Raw genomic sequence first — 17,439 nt, 5'->3', positions numbered from 1 at the left:
ATTGGCACCCTTGCAGTTTTTTCAAATGACTCACAATTTTGTCTAAAACTAAGTAGAAATTGACAAAAGTATTTGGTCTCCACAATTCTTTATTTCCCTGTTAATATTACAGAACCATTGTTTTTGATTCAGAACTTAATATATCATTTTAAATCAGAAAATATAAAGAAATGGCATTGACAAAATTATTGACACCCTAGACTTAATATTTGGTAGCACAGACTTTGGACAAAATAACTGCAGTCAAGCACTTCCTATAGCCACGAATGAGCTTCCTACACCTCTCTGCTGACAGTTTGGCCCATTCTTCTTGTGCAAACTGCTCCAGTCCCTCCAGATTTGAAGGGTGCCTTCTCCCAAATGCTGTTTTCAGATCTCCCCACAGGTGTTCAATGGGATTTAGATCTGGACTCATTGCTGGCCACTTCAGAACAGTCCGACGTTTTGTCTTGAACCATTCCTGAGTGCTTTTTGAACTGTGTTTGGGGGCATTGTCCTGCTGCAAGACCCATGACCTTCGACGGAGACCAACCTTTCTGACACTGGGTTGAATATTGCGCCCCAAAATGCTTTGGTAATCTCCTGATTTGATGATGCCATGCACACATTCAAGGCACCTTGTGCCAGAGGCAGCACAGCAACCCCAAAACATCACTGAAACTCCTCCTTGTTTGACTGTAAGGGAAGGTGTTCTTTTCTTTGAAGGCTTCATTTTGTTTTCTGTAAACGTAGAGATGATGTGCTTTACCAAAAAGCTCTAATTTGGTCTCATCTTTCCTGGGAAAACCACATTTTCAAGCTTGCCTCCAAAGCCAGTTGCCGACTAGGCATCCTCCATTGTGCGAAGTCCTTTCTGGGCACTTCTGAGCTCCTCACCACATACAAAGCTTTCATCCGCAGCTTGATGGAGTACTGCTCTCCCCTCTGAGCTGGTGCACCTGCCTCACACCTAGCTCGGCTTCATGCTGTTGATTCCAAAGCTTTCAGAATCATTGGTATCTCCCAGATTGAAGCTGATTCTGAGGGCCTTTTACTCTCTCACCGCAGGCAGGTTGGTGGTCTTTCTGTCTTCTACCGACTCCTCTCCAGGCTTGCTCCCCCAGCTCTCTCTGTGCTATGTCCCACAAATATTCCTTCAGGTCGCACAAGAACTGCCAGCAACCCTCTTCTGGTGAAACTGCCAAAATCAAGACTCTCTGCTCACCTTCACTCTTTCATTCCTCTTTTCTCCCGCCTCTGGAACAAACTCCCACACTGTCTTCAATCCCACTCCTCCCTCCAGGTCTTCAAAACAGCTGTTCACCACCATCTCTTATCTTCCCCCTTCCAAAACCTTGATATTTTCTACCCCTGTTAATACACCCCAAATCCACCTCTTTCAATCTCCAACTTCATTCCTGAAAGTGTCCATTTGTTTTATGCCGTGTCCTCTTCCCCCTCCCCCCAGTCCCCGCCCCCCCCCCCCCCACGCAGCCATCTCCCTTCCACAGATCTCCCGATGTCCCTGTTCTATACTGTTGTGCTTGTGTGCTTCTCTCTCTCTCTTTTTTTTATGTTTACTGTGTTAGCTGTTACATGAGCCTCGATGTTGTATTCAATTTTTTTTTTTTTAACTGTCCACAGGACATTCTCCCAGAAGGATTTTAGCTTGTTCAGGTGTGTATTGGCAAACTCCAGTCGGCCTTTCGTATGTCTCTCTCTCAGCAGTGGGATTTTCCTGGGTCTCCTACCAAAGAACCCCCTTTCATCGAGTTGACGACAGATGGTGTGAGTTGAAACTGTTGCACCTTGTGTCTGAAGGTCAGCTTGAAACTGTTTGGCAGTTGATCGAGGTGCTTTCTCCACCATTTGAACAATCCTTCACTGCAATCTTCGATCAAGTTTTCTCTTGCGGCCACCTCCAGGGCGGTTGGCTACAGTGCCATGGGCCTTAAACTACTTGATAACATTGCGTATGGTAGACACAGGAACATCAAGGTCTCTGGAGATGGACATGTATCATTGAGATTGTCCATGCTTGGCTACAATCTTGTGTCTGACCTCCCCAGACAATTATCTGGTTTTCTTTATTTTGTCCATGCTCATTGCGGTATCCACAGTGACACAAAACAGCAGAATGACTCCTTTTCTCCATTCAAACTGGTTGAATGAGTGATTTTTATATTGCAGGCACCTGCAACTCACCACAGGTGAGTTCAATTCCAAAGTAAAGGAGAATCACCTGCTTGAAATCTCATTATTTCTAACAACTTCTAAAAGGTGCCAATAATATTGTCTGGGCCATTTTAGGATTTCTGTGTGGAATAAGCTAAGATTTAGTAATTTTTTCAGCTTTTTCTGTTTTGTTCCACTGCAAACCAAAGAAATGCGTATGTGGGTACCAAATGATGTTTTCAATTTCAACAATTTTCTGGAAGAAATGGTGCATTATTTGGAAAAAAGTGCAAGGATGCCAATATTTTTGGCCACGGCAGTACATACATACGGACAGACAGACACTGTTCTAGACAGCTTTGCCCTACGGGCTACGTAAAAATGATAAATTGTCATTCCCCAAAACACTAATGTCACATTTATGTTCCCCCATATTTTAAATTTGCATTTCATTGTCTTTCTTGCTAGTACCTATTGTCCTTCACTCTCAGCCATCTTGTTTTCTAAACCAATGCTGGTCGTTCTCCTGCAGGTTTTATACCATTACACCTTTTATAACAACCAGTATGGTAAGTGAAGGTAGTACTACAGTTCCCGTGAAAAACGCTTGTTAAATCAGCCCCACGTTTGAATTGTTACCGCCCAGCTTGCTGTGCAGCCGGTTTACATCAAAAGATGGCAGCCGTGCTCTCCGAATACAGCGCAGACTCAATTCTCTGTTGAAACTGGGCTGACTATTCCAAAATGCTATAGCCTACAATCATTACCTTACAACACTCGCACAATCATCGCCTTTATAGTACAAGCGGCCACGGGTAGTAGATGATAATTTTGGAGTTTGGTGATTGACTTCCACTGTCTCGTCGAAAGATTATTTTCTTGTCTTGTCTTTAATATATTGTCGTGTGTCTACACTGTAGTGAACACCGCAGGGTGATGGATGGCCGACCAAGCTTTAACTCCGAGGCGTATACTCAACTATGGCGGTAGTTATCTCTTCAGCATGCGCGGGGGGGGGGGGGGGGGGTGCGGGGCGATGGGTAGTGGAGGGCAGCGAGGTCCTTGCGTGTACGGCCAGACGCGACGAGGGTTATTCGATTCCCACAAACAAATAAACGGACAAGACAAGGAATTGAAAAGTCAACAAATAATGGGTTTAATAAAAAATAAATGCCAGGAAAATTGAGGCGCCCCATACAGACTCATATACAACACAAGGGGATGATAAAATAACGAGGTGCGAAGTTGGTTGTTGGTGCGAAGTTGTTCACCGCCAGCCGCAGACGTGAGGCTAACAAGCCAGGCTCTCCCTCGTCCTTCCTGCTCGGCTGCACCGAGCCCCGATATTCCTCTCAGGCACACACAGCAACAAGCACAGCCGTCACGAAGCCAGCACCAAGGTGAGCCAAGAGAAGGATGCGTCCGCCTTTCCCGCAGCCCGGAACAGGGAGAGCAGAAATGTGACCAGGACAAGAGAGATCAAATAATAAGCGTGACTGTTCGTAATGAATGTCAGAACCAAGAGAGCGACAGGGATGTGCGACTGCTCATTATGAAACCCCGAACCAAGAGAGAGAAAATGGCGGGACATGTCCTTTTTGTCCCTGGTGCGAGAATGTTTGATGATGACGTCGCACGCGCTCCAATCACCGAGCCATCGCATCGCTCTATGGTCATCCTGACCAATCATTCCTCTCGGCGCGGGGCCTCACGGCCTTACTTGATGCCCCTTGAGATGACTCGGTTGGGTGGCATCAGTGGTAGTGTTCAGATCCGGTCGGCAATCGCTTTATTTAATTTAAGCACTGATCGCATGGCTGTGGTGTGTGTGTCATAAGGAACGAAGGGAAAAATACAGAGGTGATTGCACACAGAGAATGTTACCTTTATACCCTAACTAATTAGCATAGCTCCACCCCTCACATGGAGACAAATATACACTTACGCGACATCTGGGCTTGACTTAATTACAGGAAGGTTTCTGCTTCTTCGTGACATTCGGAGCACACTACCCTATACAATCCTACATGGCCTAAGGTATTCCATTGCTTCCCCACAAATGTAACAATATTTACATTCATAATTCTCTTTTAAAAAGAAATTATTTTCCTGTCTGTTCGCATTTTTTGCAAGGACCACTGGTCAGACAACCGCCAAATTTGGCACACAGGTGAAGTCCGACCTGGGGATTGTCCTAAGGGCATTTTCATTAACCACCTCAGCCTTTAAAGACTCCTAAGACCCCTAAGACGCTTTTCTACATGATTTTTACATGCTTGAAGGAGGACTTTTTACATGCTTGTGAGATTAGACCCCGTTAAGACCCCAAAGACACCAAAGGCTCATAACACCCTTAAAATTCTTGAAGACCCCAAACATCCTTAAAACCCTTTATAACCCCGAATATCCCAAAGACCATTTGGACCACAAAGACCCTTAAAACTGCAAAGATCCCCAAGGCCTTTAACCCTCTGGAGTCTGCAAGTCGATTCTATCGGCTTGTCTCTAATCTTGTCTCAAATGTCTCTAATAATGTCTCTAATCTTGTCTCTAATCTAATAATGTCTCTAATCTCAAATTTGAATGCGGTTAGAGCCGATAAATTCGGCTTGTAGACATTTCGGCGCATGCGTGAAGCCGATAGAATCGACTTGTAGACTCCAGAGGGTTAAAGACACCCAAGACCATCTTCGTAATTTAAGATCTTGACGACCCTTTAAGACCCTTGAGACTTTAAAGACTCTTAAGACCCTTTATGACCCTTAAGTCTTTGATGACCCTCAACACCCAAAAGTCCCTTTAGACCCCAAAGACCATTTAGACCTGGAAGACCTCAAAGACTGTTAAGGCCTCAAAGACCCTTTAATACCTTAAAACCTTTAAGACCCCTTTACCCACCGGTATCGCTTCAACTCACCATTTTATATAAATGCAAACTGACATCACCTCAATTCACTATTTTAAATAAACCCAAATCGGTATCACCTCAACCCAACATTTTAAATTAACCTTCCTTCCACCCAGCCTTGCCGGTTCTCTTGCCCCCATAACCCCGGTAGTTTTCCTTCCCCCTTCTCAGTTTTTCCCCTTCCCCCTTCTCAATTTTTCCCCTTCCCCCCGGCTCTCCTGCCACTCCTCACTTCTCAGTTCCTCCTGCCCCCTCCCCGCTCCTGCCCCCCTCCCCCAGCAACCCTGCTTGCATAAAATAACATTTCATCCTTTTAGCTTAATAAATAATTAACTTGGTCCCTTAATCTTTCCGCATTAGTTCTTCAAATCTTCCTCAATAAAATATAAAAGGCCAATAAAAGCTTCACAGATGATGAAAGCAAAAGGTAAACATAAAAAGAATGGATTTGTCGAATAGAAGGAGAGATTGTGAAAATAATGTACAGGTACTGGACAAAAAAATGGAAACACCAATGTAATGTCACTTAATAGGGCATTGGCCACCACGTGCGGCCATTACGGCCTGTATGTGCCGGCGTGGATGTCTGCCAGCATCTGGAATTCTGCAGGAGGGATGCGGAAAGTCAATCCACGAGAAAGTCAATCAACTCGTACCTGTTTGTGGAGTTGGAAAACACTGTCTCAGGTAGCATTCCAGAATAAACCATAAATGCTCGATTAGGTTCAGATCTGGTGACTGAGAAGGCCATCACATAAGGATAACATCAGTGGCATGCTCATGAAACCATTGGGCGACCACACGTGCTATGTGGATGGGGGCATTGGTGGGGTCTCCTCTTGCAGCTATGCTAGACATAATTGCAGGCAACCAGGCATGTGTAGCATTTTTATACGTGACCCTAAGCATGCTGGTGTCTTGCTTAATTAACACACGGGCCACACCTGTGTGGAAGCCGTTGCTTGGTGTCCCTCATTTAACCAGGTGTTCCCATTTTTTTGTCCACCAACTGTAAATCTGACACAAGGACCCTAAAAATGTCCAAGCAGGTGTCAAACCTATCTCAACATCAGTGATGGTGAAACCAATATTGCATTGTAAACTTAAAAAATGCTTCGGCCATTTTCAATAATTATTTGCTTCATGCTGCCGTACCTGTAGAGGCCTGACCATTCTGGGGCTGATACTGATAGCGTTGGGCACCGGCGGCATAAAACCCTGCGTTTCTGCATTTGGTGGAGATCAGTTTGAAGATGATCAGGTAGGAAGGATTTGTACTCATGATGTCATATGTACTCTTAACAATAAATGATTTGTCTTGATCATCTTTATGATGGTGGTTCATAGGGCTGGCGGGATACCTTAGAGGTATGCACACTTGCTTCTAGCTGAGCTGTCTACCTTAGGTTCGAATATTGATACTTCTATAAATTGTCATCCTGGTATCTCCGGTGTATGTTTAGCCAAAGGACCCATCGGCCAGCACTGGTTGGTGCACTTTAAAGATCCTATGGCAATACAAAAATGTCCAGGTACCTATTTGAAATTGTGCAGGTACATTGAAGCAAATAGTAGACATGATTACACAATCCATGACGAGTTATCGTCGGCACCCTGAATAATTTCCTGCAGATATTACCTTCAGTCAAACATCTGAATATAAACAGACTTGGACCCAATACGTTCTCCATGAGAAGGTGAGAATAATTTTGCTATTAAAGTAGTACCGTAAAATGGGGGTGAATAGGGACAGCGAGGTGAATAGGGACACAAACTGAAAAAAGTTCGGAAACTTTTTTCGCTGAAAATTGATAACCATACTGATTTGTTGATATTTGGGTTGAAAGTGTTCTCTTGTTTTTTAAAAAAGCAACTCATAGTCCCTATTAACCCCATATATGGGTTAAATAGGAATAAATAGGATTTTTATGGCTGTCCCTATTCACCCCGTTTTATGGGTGAATAGGGACAGTCACTAATACAAAAAAAACAATCAAGAAATAGTGACAGTTTGGAGAAACTTTTTATCCCATATTTTTTTTCATTGGCACCGTGGTTTATATTATGGGTGCATATTATGTGCATCCATCTGAGCAATTTAGCAATAAGTTGGAAACTCAGGATTGTTTCTGATTGTTATTAGCCGCGTCGCAGACGCTGCTCATAGAGTGCCCTCTGCTGTTGTTGTTGTTGTTGTTGTTCTTCTTGTTCTTCTTCTTGTTCTTGCAGAGAAGACAAAACCTCAAAGCTCCACCCATTCTGGGAACCATAGCTCCACCCATTCTGGGAGAGCCTTCATATTGTTGCGGAAATGGCCCTTAGTGGTTTATTAAATATAGAATTAGTTCAGGTCCCCTCTTAGATGTATGTTTACCATAGATCGTCTGTACTGGGATGGTAGTTTTGTGTCGGAAGGTGTAGCAGGCTGTTTTGTGTGGTGCATTAGTGGTGTACAAGAGACGGTTCCCTTTTAATTACATCTTGACAATCAAACAAGGTGCAAGTTCCATTAAGACCGGCCTCGGTTGCAATGCCATGATCGAGGCAATGGATTGACGTGAGAAAGCGCGATTGAGCGGGCAAAAACGACAAGCGCCGTCAAAAACCGGAAGCGGCGCTTCGAGGGGTCGCTGAGCACGTGCGAGGGAGGAGGTGGAAAAAGACGCATGCGTCGATGGCGTGTGAACAGGCCTTTGCGGCGGGTTCCCGCCGGAGAGCTCTCTCCGCGCGTGGTTGAGCGGGAGACACGGAAAATCGTGCTGATCGTGTGGCCGATAAGGAGAGCGGGTGGCCGCCATTTCGCGACGCTTGATGCGTGGCCGATAAGAGGGCGGGCCGCCATTTGGCAGACTGCAGGCCCAAGCGGGGCCTTCAAATCCGGCGACATCGGCTTGTTACGAGCTGCATTCGCCCTTTTCACATCTTCACCTCTCGTCCATCAACACCACCAAGTACCCCCTGTCTTGTATGAATGTTGTCCAGGCCTAAGGTTTATCTCGTTAGGGTCACCCCGCGAAACCCTTAATTGTAGCTCCCTAGATAAGAGCGGGTTATTACTCATAGTTGAATTATAATGTTATCGTGAACGCCTTGCTTGTTTTGTGTACCCTAATGTTCCCCCATTAAATCTGGTTGATTCGTATGGAAGTTGCCGCACTGCATTCATCTGTGTCGCATTGAAGAGCAATCCGCTCGATTTGTCATTAAAACCAAGCTGGCTACAGGTTGCGGCAGACTTCGCTCGGTCTCTGACAAACCCAACCTGTAGCGACGGGTGTCTCCCCAACTGGCAAGGCACAGGTGTAATTTGGTATCGCGATAGAGGCGCGTAACCCGAGATCTGTGTCGAACCAGCCGGCGTTGCACCCGTGGGACGGCCGTGCCGGGAGGCGCGACCCGTCACCTACAACAATATAAACAAATATCCACCATTTTATTAACTCGCATAGCTTTGAGGCCTGTTTTGTAGGCCCGTGGTGTCTTCCTCTCTCACACAGTTTTATTTCAAATCAAATTCGATATATCATTTCATTTTTCACAGTCGCTAACATAGTTTTAGACTCGGTTGAAAAAAAACGGGAAGAAAATCCGATGAAAGTTGCCCTTTATAGAACTAAATGAATTCTCAAAGGCCTGTAACTTCAAGTCCATTGAGATTTTTTTTTTTTATCGCGGCATGGTCAGTCATACACCGCCCGAAATAACAGACGGGAAAATGCCGAGATATATATATTTTGTTTAAATCGCGGCATGGTCAGTCATACACCGCCCGAAATAACAGACGGGAAAATGCCGAGATATATTAAAAATTCGTCCATTTGATGACAATCGTCACGATGAAATATTTAATTTATACGTCGTCACAATAATGTGGAGAGAGGAGCATAGCTTCGTTCACATGTCGCCACACACGGGAAATTGCCGAGATATATATTTTTAAAATCGCGGCATGGTCAGTCATACACCGCCTGAAATAACAGACGGGAAAATGCCGAGATATATTAAAAATTTGTCGCCACACACGGGAAATTGCTGAGATATATTTTCACTTTGCACAAAAATAACATCAAGTAATCGAATCAATAGGAATGTCCTGTGCCTATAACATCGACGTTATAGGCACAGCTGCATCTAGGCATTGTGTAACATCGACGCGGCTTTTGTTTTAATTAAAACTTTTTGTACTTGTTTTTTAGCCGCGTCGCAGACGCTGGTCATAGTGCCCTCTGCTGTTGTTGTTGTTCTTCTTGTTCTTGTTCTTGCAGAGAAGACAAAACCTCAAAGCTCAACCCATTCTGGGAACCATAGCTCCACCCATTCTGGGAGAGCCTTCATATAAACAAATATCCACCATTTTATTAACTCGCATAGCTTTGAGGCCTGTTTTGTAGGCCCGTGGTGTCTTGCTCTCTCACACAGTTTTATTTCAAATCAAATTCGATATATCATTTCATTTTTCACAGTCGCTAACATAGTTTTAGACTCGGTTGAAAAAAAACGGGAAGAAAATCCGATGAAAGTTGCCCTTTATATACACAAAGAATTAAGTTAAGCACCCCCCCCCCCCCCCCGTTTTTTTACAATCTCGCACATTACAAGTTTGTTGTCGTCAAAACAGTGTAATATACCCATGATATTGCTATATTTTCTGGAGAAGTGATATTATGGTCACATAAAAACATAACAATCATGCCGTTTTCAATATTTTATTCTGAATAATTTAAGGTGAAATTTTTTGGGAATTTTAGGCATATTTTCACCTCAATTTAAGTATGGAGCTATAGGTCCATCACGGACAGTGTGGATGACGTTTATGTTTTCTAACGTACAGTCATTGTTCTGAGAAGACCTCTAGCGATCTTTGCGTCAATAACGTGTGTAGGACCCACGTGATCGGATCACTGACTCAACCAATCACTTTTTTTCACTTTGATCACTCAATTTCATCAATGGATAATTGCTAATGTCATACCAATCATTATTTGATCTCACATACCTTAGAATATATGCCAATGTATACATATACACAAAGAATATATATTAGGGGGTGCTTACCTTAATTCGTTGTGTAGGGGTGCTTAACTTAATTCTTTGTGTATAGAACGAAATGAATTCTCAAAGGCCTGTAACTTCAAGTCCATTGAGATATATATTTTTTAAATCGCAGCATGGTCAGTCATACACCGCCCGAAATAAGAGACGGGAAAATGCCGAGATATATATATTTTGTTGAAATCGCGGCATGGTCAGTCATACACCGCCCGAAATAACAGACGGGAAAATGCCGATATATATTAAAAATTCGTCCATTTGATGACAATCGTCACGATGAAATATTTAATTTATACGTCGTCACAATAATGTGGAGAGAGGAGCATAGCTTCGTTCACGTGTCGCCACACACGGGAAATTGCCGAGATATATTTTTTTTAAATCGCGGCATGGTCAGTCATACACCGCCTGAAATAACAGACGGGAAAATGCCGAGATATATTAAAAATTTGTCGCCACACACGGGAAATTGCTGAGATATATTTTCACTTTGCACAAAAATAACATCAAGTAATCGAATCAATAGGAATGTCCTGTGCCTATAACATCGACGTTATAGGCACAGCTGCATCTAGGCATTGTGTAACATCGACGCGGCTTTTGTTTTAATTAAAACTTTTTGTACTTGTTTTGTATGAGTGACTGTCCCTATTCACCCGTAAAACGGGGTGAATAGGGACAGCCATAAAAATCCTATTTATTCCTATTTAACCCATATATGGGGTTAATAGGGACTGTAAGTTGCTTTTTTTTTAAACCAGAGAACACTTTCAACCCAAATATCAACAAATCAGTATGGTTTTCAATTTTCAGCGAAAAAAGTTTCTGAGCTTTTTTTCAGTTTGTGTCCCTATTCACCTTGCTGTCCCTATTCACCCCATTTCACGGTAGTAATAGTAGTAGTAGAACTAGTTAGTCATCATAGTCATAGATCTTTAAAATCACAGTTCACTATTTGTATGGATTGTATAATCATTTTTACCATTTGCACAAACCAAGACACATAAAGGAACCCGAGTATAGTTATTTCCTTAGTACTGTACTCGTATATGGTGTAGCTAAATTCCCCTCAACCCTCCTTCCCCACCCTCCACTCCACCCCCAACCCCGCCACCCGTGTCAGTGGGAAGGGAACATGAGTTGTGTGTGTGTAGTAGAATGAAAACCCATTGTGACTCCTCTCTCTCTCTCTCTCTCTCTCTCTCTCTCTCTCTCTCTCTGTCTCTGTCTCTGTCTCTGTCTCTGTCTCTGTCTCTGTCTCTGTCTCTGTCTCTGTCTCTGTCTCTCTCTCTCTGTCTCTGTCTCTCTCCTGTCTCCTCTCCACACCTCTGGAGCACATCCATACATGCTTTACAACACATAACACCACATTATCTGCGGTGTATGCTGTATAGCTATGGCACAGCTGCAGCTCGCCCAACACCAGAAGGAAGAAACATTAACACACTGCAGAACCTGAATGCAGCCAATGGATGTCAATGGGAAATACGGCGGTCCAATGGGAAAGCAAAACACTGCCGGCCCCAACAGCAATCGCGAAGGCGGAATCGTGGCAAAGCCACAGCGCTTGCAAGCACAGAAGAAGCGGCACGGTCACAATGCCATACCTCCCCATAGCCTATAAGAACCCGGACTGGAGCAAAGAACGAGGTTGACAGGTCTGAGGATCTACACGAGTGGACGGTGAACCTATGAGGATGAGCTGTTGACCGCTGCACATCAGAGATCTGTTGAATGAGCGCGAGCGAGCAAAGATCCATGCAGACAAAAAGACCCAGCCAGTAGAGAATTCCCGGACACGTTGGCCTCATACACTGACTCACGCTATCTTCCTTTGGTTATCTCTACTCCACATAGTGCTAATTGTCCTTTTCAGGGTACACTGACTGTCGCACCTCATGCTATTTTGAATTTTCTCTGACCCCCATGCAGTCACCCTCAGCACCTCTCCCCACACGTCGCAACACATCACCTACTCTCCTCTTCTTTTCTCCCCCCTCTTTTGCTGGGACCCAGGTGAGCCCACCGGCTTACAATCAGTGAATGAGAGGCCAACAACACATCTCGTACTCCTCTCTCTCCTCTCTCTGTCCCTCTTCCTTACCTTGTTTCCCGGTATGACTGAGGTGCCTGTTTGTAGACCTGTGGTAAGTCACTAACTAAAATGGGCTTATATGTGCTAGAGGTAAGGATTTATCTTTTGTGACACTGCCTTGTACATACGTGCCTTTTGTTAACTCAATACAAACCAAACTCAATACAATCAAGCCACAGTTGTACTCCACTCAAGATTAAATTGCAAAATCCACATGATTTCCACTTTGGTCAAAAAGCAAGGCTTTTGCCACTTGTGTTATTACACAACTGACAATATAAAAATTATTCAATAACACCGATCACTGTGCCATTTTTTCCTGAAAGCCTTGTATTTTGATCCTACTCAAATGAAGTACTGTACTGTATAGTATTTCCATGTTAATTATCTCCTTTTCACTCTGATTATCTGATTCTTGCCCTTGATAGCAAGAACTGCGAAAAAGTTTCTTCTCTTTCTTCTACCTCTCCATCAATGCTGGAAGCCTCATTTCAACCTTCATCACACCTATACTGAGAGGTAAAATTGATAAAAGTGTTGATACCATGGACCGTTTACTGTTTAAATGTATTGACAAAAACTCAGAAGGTTTTTTTTTTTTTTTTTTTTTTTTTTTTTTTGTATACTGAATCGAGGCTCGTGAAAGAGCTAACATTAACTTCACAAACAAATCGACCAGACAAACAAAATACACAAAAAGAGGGAGCGGAAGACAAGATGGGGAGAAAAGGGGAAGCACCAGAAGGTTATTCCAGAAAGAAAATAACCAGAAGGTTATTCTGGTCATTCCATCTTTTATCTAGAGCTGACATTTTCATCCTCATTCCTCATTCACTCATTCCATCCTCATTCACTTCCGCTTCCGGTCCGGTCTGGAGAGGACGCTGGCGTTACTTGTTCACCGCTTCTCCGACTGGGCCATTGTACATAGTTTGCTTTTCTGGTGGTCATGGCAGATTTTTGACCGTTGGGTCTGCCCTCTGCTCGGTCCCGGCTCTGCTCCTGGCTTCGCCTGCCCGGCTCCTCCACTGTTTCCTCAGGCCCGCTCCCGTTGTTTGTGGCCGTTGTTTGCGGCAGTGGCTGTTTGCCGCTGTGGTCTTGATTAGCGGCTGCGGTCGTTTGCCGCTTTGCCTCCTCGACCTTGGCCTCGTACTCGTCCCTTCGCTCCTGCCTGGCATGGCTCTGAGGTACTCCGCCGCAAGGCTTCTTCTGCTCAATACTCACTCCACTCCATCATGCATCTCTGCAATCACGTACCACGGACTCCTGCGACGACCCAGATACATTCATAGAGGCTCCGGTCGTAAGTTTGTTTACTTACAAACAGGTCACTCCATTCCCGTACTCTGGTCGGCTCAGCGCACTCCCACTCATCGTCCCAGCGCACCTGGTCACAGCAACGCATACGATCGTACCTCCTGTCTGCAAACCCTGGCTAAATCACCTGAGTTCATCCCCACCGTACAAAACAACATCAAGCTCACCCTGTTCAATACCCGGTCCCTCAACAACAAAAGCCTCATCCTGAACGACTACATTCTGGATAATAAACTGGACTTTCTCTGTCTCACTGAAACCTGGCAACAACCTCTGGACTACTTCTCACTCAACCTCACTACACCCAATGGATATTCTTACATCAATAAACCACGCTCGGAGGGCCGAGGTGGTGGAATTGCCGTAATTCACCGACAAGACATCAAGACCAGCCTCATCTCCATCTCAACTGCTCCATCATTTGAACACCTGGCTTTTAAACTATCTGGTCACACACAGTCAGTCATGGCTGTCGTCTACCGCCCTCCCAAACCACACCCATCATTCCTGTCTGACTTCTCCTACTTTCTGACCCAGCTCTGTTCCCTCTCCCCCTCAATCCTCCTCCTCGGTGATTTCAATATCCACATGGACTCCACTGACTCCACAATAACCACTGACTTCACTGATTTACTCACCTGCTTTAACCTCACTCAACATGTCAACTTTCCTACCCATAACCGTGGGCACATTCTGGACCTTGTCTGCTCTACTGGATTAATTTTGCACCATCTCTCTGGCTCCGACCTCACCCTCTCTGACCACTTAGCCATCACAATGACCATCAACATCCCCACCACAGCACCAAGGCATTATCGCACTATCAACTTCCGTAAGCTAAACGCTCTTTCACCTACCTCATTCTCATCCACCCTCTCTGAAAAAATGTCCACTTCTCCCTTCGCTGACCTCCACACCCCTTCTGACCTCACTCTGACTACTACAACCACACTCTCTCTTCCTGCCTTGACCAGCTTGCGCCTATAAAAACCAAAACAGTTTCTTTCACCCATTCTGCTCCTTGGTTTACCCCTGAACTCCGCCTGATGAAAACTCGTGCTCGCCAACTTGAAAGACTCCGCAATAAAACAGGTCTCACAATTCACTCCCAAGCCTACAAGGACCACCTACAACACTACAAAGATGCGCTCTCCCGCGCCCGCTCTGCCTACTACTCTCAAATTATCCACTCTGGCTCCGGAAACCCAAAAGCACTCTTCTCTACAATAAACAAACTCCTCAGCCCCCTGGACACCACCACCCAGTCATTCACAGTAGACAACTGCATCTCCTTCCTTTCATTCTTCCAATGCAAAATTGACAACATCTACAACAGCTTAACCACCACCGCACCCGCTCCCCCTCAAACCACCTGCGCCCCCCCCTTATCCTGCCAACCCCTGTCTCAATTCTCCCCAGTCTCCCCTACTGACCTCTCTGAACTCCTCATAGGAATGAAAACTGCCACCTGCACTCTTGACCCCATCCCCTCCAGCTTTGTCAAGGCCTCCCTTCCTGCTCTCTCTCCACTTATCACTGCAACAATAAACTCCTCCCTGTCTACAGGCATCGTCCCACCATCCCTCAAAATTGCTGCTGTTACCCCCATTCTGAAAAAAGCTGGACTCAACCCTGACACCCTAAATATCTTCAGACCCATCTCCAACCTACCCTTTCTGTCAAAAGTTTTGGAACGCGCTGTAGCCACTCAACTCAAACATCACCTCTCTGCCAATAACCTGTATGAAACATTCCAATCCGGATTCCGCTCCAACCACAGTACTGAAACTGCTCTCCTCAAAATCACCAACGACCTTCTCCTCTCCTCTGACGCTGGCAACCTCAACATTCTCATCCTCCTCGACCTCAGCGCCGCCTTTGACACCATCAATCACACCATCCTCCTCACCCGACTTGAAACCACCTTTAACATTACCGGCACTGCCCTCTCTTCGATCAAATCATACCTCTCTGACAGACGCCAGTTCATCTCCATCAATAACTGCAAATCCCCCACTGCTCCCCTCCCCCAAGGTGTCCCCCAAGGTTCAGTTCTTGGCCCCCTCCTCTTCATCCTGTACCTGCCCCCCCTTGGTCACTTAATCCGCCGCCATGGTCTCCAATTCCACTGCCTCGCCGATGACATCCAGCTTTTCATCTCCACCAAGTCCATCTCCACCGCCACCCACTTTATCCTGACAAACTGCATCACTGAAATAAAATTCTGGCTTCAAATCAACTTCCTCAAACTTAACTATGATAAATCTGAAATAATCATCATTGGCCCAAAAACGCTCACCAAATCCACCCATAACTTTGCCCTCAACATCGACGGTTTCCCAGTATCCACCTCCCCTCACATCCAGAATCTTGGCATCATCTTTGACCAAACCCTCTCCTTCGACAAATACACTAAACAGATCACAAAGACAGCCTTCTTTCACCTGAAAACCATCGCCCGTCTCCGTCCATCCCTCTCCTCCACGGCTGCAGAAACCCTCATCCACGCCTTCATCACCTCCCGTCTGGACTACTGCAATAGCCTCCTCTATGGTTCACCCTCAACAATCACCAATAAACTCCAATACATTCAGAACTCCGCTGCCCGTCTACTCACCCATTCCCGGACCCGTGACCACATCACCCCCGTCCTTTACAAGCTTCACTGGCTTCCCATCCCCCAGAGAATCCAGTACAAAATCCTCCTCTTGACCTACAAAGCCCTCCATAACCTGGCCCCATCCTACCTGGCTGACCTCTCCAGACACACTCCCACCCACAACCTCCGCTCTGCTGGTACCAACCTCCTGACCCCCCCCCCCCCCCCCCCCATCCGGACCAACTTCAGATCCTGGGGGGACAGGGCCTTCTCCATCGCTGCTCCCACCCTCTGGAACTCACTACCTCACACCATCAGAGACTCCTCCTCACTCACCACATTCAAAACATCACTCAAGACCCACCTGTTCAACACTGCATTCAAAATTTAACCCACAGCATTTAACCCCTGACTATCTCTTCTCCTTCCTTTTGCTTTGATTATTTACCTATTGATTTTTGTCTTTTTGCACTTGTTTTTTGTACTCTGTCAAAGCGTCTTTGGGCTTCTTGAAAAGCGCTATATAAAATAAATGTATTATTATTATTATTATTATTATTATTATTACTACTTTACCTGAATCACTCATTGAGAAAAAAGGAGCCATATACACTTTTTAATAAAGGACAATGTTCACTTGGATAACGAGAATGACACTCAGTAGCGCATACCTCCGCCAGGCTGAACAGTTCACATCTTTTATCCCACTGATAGGCCGGATCTGGATTCGGACCAAAACCAAAATCTAATCGGCTTGTTCTTGTCACCTAACCAACTCATCCACCTAGTTTTGTCATAATACATCCACAACTTTTTGAGATGTCCTGCTCCCAGACAGACAGACAGAAAGACAGGCAGGGGTGAAAACATAACCACCATCCACCTTAGGTGGTGGAGGTAATTAAACACACCCGTTTAGCTTGGTAAAAAAAGAGCTCACTAGTCTATAATGCTGAAATAATCCAGAATTCTCGAAGAAATCTCAAGAAGGAAATTGTGAATGCTTTGAAGTAGAGCTTAGTTTTTAGGGCGTAGCCCATAGGGCAAAGCCGTCTAGAACAGTGTTTGTCTGTCCTTATGTCCATATGCATGTCCCCTCAAATGTATACCAATCAGAGCCGAGGATCTCGTCACATGGCAGGGTGAGGTGATTACATCTGATGTCATTACGGCGATACTGAGGTAGACTCCACACATCGGCATTTTGATTCCAATGTCGTTCATGCCGAGCATATCGTCGAACCTGTCATATACCACAATCGCCATTCTCTACCTTAACGTTTTTCATTCAGTGTGAAGCACAAACAAACCGAT

General features: G+C 45.1%; 1 protein-coding gene across 1 annotated transcript in view; it reads left to right on the top strand.

Moving 5' to 3' along the window:
* SLC15A1 (solute carrier family 15 member 1) overlaps positions 1-17,439 on the top strand; it is a 130,137-nt gene that overhangs the window by 44,002 nt on the left and 68,696 nt on the right. Inside the window, exons 6-7 of the mRNA XM_068128623.2 lie at positions 6,224-6,323; positions 12,638-12,728. Coding sequence (XP_067984724.2) covers positions 6,224-6,323; positions 12,638-12,728 — 191 coding nt within the window. The remainder of the gene's footprint in view (positions 1-6,223; positions 6,324-12,637; positions 12,729-17,439) is intronic.

Source organism: Myxine glutinosa, chromosome 9 (genome assembly GCF_964187855.1).
Source record: "Myxine glutinosa chromosome 9, kmMyxGlut1.1, whole genome shotgun sequence".
NCBI classification, from domain to species: domain Eukaryota; kingdom Metazoa; phylum Chordata; class Myxini; order Myxiniformes; family Myxinidae; genus Myxine; species Myxine glutinosa.
The sequence above is the reverse complement of the archived record's forward strand: the minus strand, read 5'-3'. Positions and strand labels throughout refer to the sequence as shown.